This window comes from Chaetura pelagica, unplaced genomic scaffold (genome assembly GCF_000747805.2).
Source record: "Chaetura pelagica isolate M959 unplaced genomic scaffold, ChaPel_1.0 scaffold119, whole genome shotgun sequence".
Taxonomy (NCBI): domain Eukaryota; kingdom Metazoa; phylum Chordata; class Aves; order Apodiformes; family Apodidae; genus Chaetura; species Chaetura pelagica.
Window position 1 is genome coordinate 395,863 of NW_009954406.1, and position 6,293 is coordinate 402,155.

The 6,293-nt window shown below is 40.8% G+C and overlaps 1 protein-coding gene across 1 annotated transcript in view; it reads left to right on the plus strand.

The window, feature by feature from the left end:
* The first annotated feature begins 522 nt into the window (after positions 1-522).
* Positions 523-6,293, plus strand: part of BBOX1 (butyrobetaine (gamma), 2-oxoglutarate dioxygenase (gamma-butyrobetaine hydroxylase) 1) — a 24,496-nt gene continuing 18,725 nt past the window's right edge. The window contains exons 1-2 of the mRNA XM_010004241.1: positions 523-744; positions 2,400-2,514. Coding sequence (XP_010002543.1) covers positions 523-744; positions 2,400-2,514 — 337 coding nt within the window. The remainder of the gene's footprint in view (positions 745-2,399; positions 2,515-6,293) is intronic.

The following is a 6,293-nucleotide window of genomic DNA, read 5'->3' on the forward strand; positions in this document are numbered from 1 at the left end:
GGAATGAAGGTGTGTGTACTTCAGAGCTTTTGAGGATGGTTGGTAGTAGCTCCTGTTTTGATTTGTAGAACTCATCTCCAGGCATCTGTTCAAAAGGGACCATTTGTTTCATACCTATTGAACTGACTGCAGAAACCAGAGATGGTCAAGATGATGAATCAAATTGAAACCCTGCTAAACTAAGGGATTTTTTAATAGATGGGTCTGAGTACACCCTCTGTGCCTCAAAAAGTGTAAGCGACAGATACTGCCCGTTCCTAAAGATTTAGGCAGGAGGAAGGGAGGGGAGAGCCATCCTAAAATGGGCTCCTTCAGTAACAAACTGCTTTTCCTGGTGTTTTAGGAACTCCACAAAGGTGTTCTCCCTCCGAGGATTCCATTAAAGAGCCCCACATGTGGCGGGCGGTGGCAAACATCCTGCTGGGGGCCAAAGTCCCCGGGGGCAGGACCCTGCTCTCTGGGCCCAGCCGGCATCGCGGGCAGGGGGCTGCTCTGGGGCTCCACAGCGCCCGGATGCTCAGCATGAGCCTGGGGATACAGAAGGTGGAAGCTTTGGACGCGGGTCATTTGCTCCGCGTGGAGTGGGAGGATGGGAACGAGAGCCGCTACCCCTGCGTGTGGCTGCGGGACAACTGCCAGTGTCCCCGCTGCTTCCTGCGCTCGGCCAAGGCCCGCAGGCTGGTCCTCAAGGACCTGGATGTGAACATCGTGGTGAAGGACGTGGCTGTGGCAGATGGGAAAAAGGTATTCGAAGCAAAACATCATGCTTCCCCCCAACCCGCTTCCCGTGACGCTTGCCTGGCAATGCTTGTTGATCTGTCTGTTAGAGGCAGTCCCTGGTTGTGCTTTATCTGCTCTGTCTGCAAACCCTTCTGTATGTGTGTGTTTGCAGAGCTTTGAGGAATAACTGCAGTTTGGGGAAATCAGATCTTCCCACCTTTATGTCAAACTTCACTTTGCAAACGTTGTGCAGAGAGCACAGAAAGGCAGGCTTCAGATTTTGGAATATAATTGTGCTTTTTACAATTCTGCTCTATGGTTCTTTGCAGCAAATCCTCCAAAAAAAATATAGGTGTTGCCCTTACTTTTGATTACACTTTCACACAGGTCTCTTTTTTTCCTCTTTATTCCGTAAGTAAATGTCTTGAAAATTCGACAAACAAACATCAAATTGATGATGACTTTAATCCATAACAAAAGTTAGCTAATTTCCAATGGGCACAAGTCTTAATCTTAGAGCAAGCACTGAAACCAAAGTTGAAGCCAATATTCAGAGCTGGCCTAGTGTCTGTATCTGTATCTACCTGTCTACATCAATATTTTTTCATGAAAATGAGGAGGCTGTTGGGCAAGACAGGACAGGAACTGCCCCCCCCCCCATGAATTTTAATCTTCCCTGCCACACAAAAACCTAATACATCACTTTTATAGGTTTTATTAAAAGCAGTACTCTTTTGATATGCAAATTGATTCCCTTCATTTTACACTTAAAGATGTTTTGAACATGTTGAATATGCAGCAGACAAACCTGTCACCCTGCAAGGGTGAGTTTGCAGATGCTGACCCATGGGGAGTACCTCTCAGCCACAGGGTAAGGGTCTGTATTGAGGAATTCTGGGCTTCCAAGTTGGTTGTCATAAAAATTAATGCTGTGTAAATTCATGCTTTGAATGGGCAAATGTATTAAGATAGTAGAAGGGTTATCTTCTTCCACTTGCACTGGTGTGTTACCTTAATGGGAACGAGCAGAATTATGTGAAATGCGAATCAATTCCTAACCAATAGCCTTGAGAATTCAGTTGAGGGTGAGTGCTGCACTTTAGGTTCATGACTAACAAAGCCATATAATTTCTTCCCATGTTTTTTTGCAGGAATTATAAAAATAAATAAATAAAAAAAATAAACCCAACATTATTAAAAAATTATTTCAAAGAGGGAAGATTTTTCAAAACCAGGAGAGGGATTTCTCTCCTAGCATTTCTTTTTTTTGCCTGTGTTTCTTGTCCTTTTTTTTAACAAGCTGTCAGTGTTTTGGAAGATATTTTTGCTTTCTTCTGAGCTGTGGTGAAGCTCTCTCCCCAGTGATATGTGCCAGCTTCCGTGATTCTCCTCTTTCTGCTTTGCCCAGCTCCTGCAGTGAAAACAGCCCACACAAAACAGCTAATAAGGTCAAGGGTTCATGTGAAAATGACTGTTTATAAAAGGTATCAGAATTTGGAAGATGTTCAGGTTGGATTTTCATTACTTGTTTGCCATTATGCTACAGGGAAGGCTTGCTTAACTGTGATATTGATCTAAATATTACAATCTCTGTATTTTCTAAGGATTCTTTTGATTTTTCTGGCTGATGGTTTGGGAATTTTTTTATTCTAAAATTCTCTTTCATTTTATATTGGAAGATCTCTATTACATGGCCTGATGAGCATGCAAGTGAATATGAAGCTGAATGGTTGAAAAAACGATGCTTCTCTGAAGAAGCCAGAGCAGAAATGAGAGAAGATTTATTTTTACCAGGTAGGAACTCAAACCACATCTGTCACACTCATTTCAAATGCCAGGAGTCTGACACAGTGAGGACCAAGTCTATCCAGCTAGAGCAGCAGCAACTGCTTTTGTTGCTCAGTGCCAGGCTGTGCATGCACAGAAGGAACCAGTGGTTACCCTTTCTCTCTTCTAACATCTGGACCTGAGAGCAGTTCAGCTGGCTGGGTCACGTTTGCTCTCCTCAACACCTTTTCCTTCCAGAAAGGATTAGTAGGTCTCAAAAATGAGCCGTGGGGACTAGCACTGGTTTATGTGACAATGCAACTGTATGTAGTCTGTTTAAATTATTTAAATTCTAATTTTTAGGAAGATTATTGAGACTTGCAAGAGAGTTAAAACTGAAATTTAAAAAACAAATTCCCTTTCAAAGGCCTTCTGTTAAAATGTAACTGGCATCACAGTGTCTGGTGCTGAAGTTCAGGTTGTGTTTGCTCTGTGTCCCCTCCTTACTGCAATAGTTGACTGTCTTTTGGTCACAAAGCATTTTGTGCAACCAGGAGTGTAACATTTTACCCTTGTACAAATCACTCACCCTTCTGAGGGAATAATTATAAAGCCCACTGGGTTTGCCTTGATGTACATCATCATTTCTTTGTCAGCCTTTCAGAATGTGAGCATGAAATGTGTGAAAACCTGGAAGATTTCTGCTGTTGCTCTTGACAGTGTTCCTGTGGGATCTGGTGTTGCAAAAAGCTGTGGATCTGTGTTCAGAGTTAAGATTGTATCTGTTAAAGCAGGATATTACTTTAGAAAAAGGAAATTAGGGACAGACTGATGGTGTGAAACTCAGATCCAGTTATCAGCTTCCTCAGAGCTCAGCAAAAGGCAAATCTGTGACTGGTTTACACTCCTCTTTTTCAGGTATTTTTTTTTCTAACAAAGAAAAGAAAGTTTGTGGTTTTACTTTTCCACTGAAAGATGAGAAATGGGAAAACATGTGGCCCTAGGTATCTCCTGCATCTGCATTTTGTTTGGGACTTTAGGGACAAGTGCAGGGGCCAGTTATTTTTCCCAGTACCTGCAGGCCAAATATTCCCTATCTCCTAGCACCCGTTCTCCTAAACAAAAGCCAGTTCTTAAGATTCATCCTTTTATATCTGGCTTAAAAATTAAGCAATGAGTAAAATTTCCATTCATTTCAGCAGATCATATAACAGGCTCTTCATAGTTCAGCTTGGAACTCTTTTCCCCCAGTGATATAAAAGTTCATGTCTATTTTAGCTTTGACAAGAATAAACCACATTGTTCGCTATTCTGGAGGGCTGGGCATGTTCCCAAAATAAAGGTGGTGAAGATGCAAACCTCATTTGAGGGAACTTTCCTTGATTTCTCAGGTAGCAAGAACTTTTATTTGGAGAAATGAAGAAGCTGTGGAAGCTAGCAAGATGTGTTGTAGTCTCCTGGGGGGAGGTAAATGAATGTAAATTGAATGTTGCTTTAATTAATGCCCAGACAGATTTGTCTAGATCTCTGTGTTTATTAGCAAAGGTGAGATTTCAGTTATGAAAACTAACTGGCTGTGATTTGCCTTTGTACACACACATTTATACACGGCTTACTCTCAGCATCTTAATACAATGCTGGGTTTGGAGGCCAGTTGTCCCCTCTGCTACTCCTGATGTCCAGTGGAGACATCTAAGTAAAATAAACACCAAAGATAGTTATTCTTTGGGCAATGCTTCTGCAAATTCTGTTTTCCAGAATAGATTGGAAGGAATACATTTATAAAAGTTACACTAAATAAGGGCCTGTGTTAACTTTGGCTGTGTTCAGTAGTGTCATTCTGCTTCTCATGTTCCCAGAAAATACAAGTCTAGAATTAGCTTCCTTCTAGTCAGTGAGGTTACACACTGCAAATCACATGCCCTCAAGTAGTTAATCATATCACAGCAATATTATATTACATATGATGATATGGAATGCCAGCCCTGCATGCTGGTTCAACAAATGTAAGAGCAAGCTCACAAGACTTCTCTAGTTAGAGGTTAAACCTCACTGCTGACATGAGCACAGATGTGACAGGTTTTTTTTTCCTTTTTTTAATGTTACTTTTATGATGAATTTTCATCATGTCTTCTAATTCAGACATGTAGTAAAACCCAAAAAGAAGAGTAGGTCAGATTTTCTCTGTGTGGTGGAAGTGCCTATAAATAACTCTATGGTAATATGTCAAGTTTCCCCTTTTAAAAACAGTGCCAGATCCCACCTGTTGGTATGCAAAGAAGTCTACTGTTTGTGTACATCAAGGCTCCTTTCAGCCTAGCTTACAAGATATTTCCAAAAGAGCAGTGAAAGAGCCATAGTCTACTTCATCAGTTCTGATGTCTCAGAGATACTTTTTTCCCCCTCCTGTTGACCTGTGTTCCAACAAATGTTGCAGGGAGTGATTTAGCACCTCGTGCAGTCTCACTGTAACAGGATTTGTGTGTGGCAGAGGAAGCCTGTGGGAGACTCTGAGCACAACTGGTGCTCTCCAGTATCCAGGGACTCTCCAGTATCCAGGTCCTCTCCAGTATCCATCCTCTCATTGCCTTGCATTGCATTTGCTGAGGCTCATTTCCCAACACACTGGCATCCCACCAGCAGGATGTGGGGTGAGAAAAAAATTAATATCACAAGTAGGTTTTCCTGTTGGATGGTGAAGAAGATGGAGCAGATGTAGTACCTGATGCTACTTGCATAATTAGTATTTTTAACCTTAGGTTAGGTTGAGGTTTTGACCTAAGGTTAAAGGTTTCAGATGGTGATGGTCCTTTAAGATGTGGTCATATGTTATTGGATATATATTCAGCTCCACCAAAGTTTGAATCAGCATGTTAACAACATCAAGGGTGCTTTCAGGTTCTCTGCTAGGTCCTGAGAGATGAAAATTTTAGGAGGAAGAAGTTAAAAGCTGCTTTTTTCTTACAGAAAGAGTTCAATAATTTAAATTTTTCCAGTAGAAGTAATGAATACCAGCTAGGCTGACATATGTATAATTCACAATATAGCAAAAATACATCTGGCTTTCAACAAACATTCAAATGCACATTGTAGACAAAATAATTTTAGATGAGGGAAGTTAAATCTATGATGTCTAGACATTGTTTCCCATATGACTCCAGTATAAAAGGTTTTGACCAGCACTGTCCCAATCTGTATAGCAAATGCTGAATAATTCCAAGTGTTGTTTGATCCATGAACAGTGGCTGAGGGAACTAGGCAAAGGCCATCTTCTCATTTTGTACAAACTCTAATAGAACATGGCTTTTTATGACTAGTCTGGTATGATCAAGAAATGGGATTATTTTTTTTTATCTTCCCCCCCAAATTATTGTTCTGAAATTGAAAGAGTCAGTGACTCATTCATTCTCTCAAAAGTAGTTCATTCTTCCCATTTTGAAAAACACATTGATCTCAAGTTTTATTAGCCATAATGTAAATGGTAAATAAAGACAAGAAGTAATTCTATGAGACTTGTGTTTTTGTCTTTATGAATTGTTCAGCTATGTTTTTATACATAAAGATTTTTAGCTTGACAACTGCAGCTGTGCAAGTGAGACTGAAGGCTGCCCAGGCACTAATGGCTCATTCCCATCTTTCCTACCCCTTCAGCTTGTAGAGCTAATGTTCTTGGATTTCTACTATAGTACAATGGAAACTGTATTAACTGGAGTTATGCAGTGGGAAAAAATGTTCCAATCTGACGTGATAAAACCGTGAAGAACATTGAGTGGGATCAATTAGCACCAGGAAATCCTGGGAAAGAG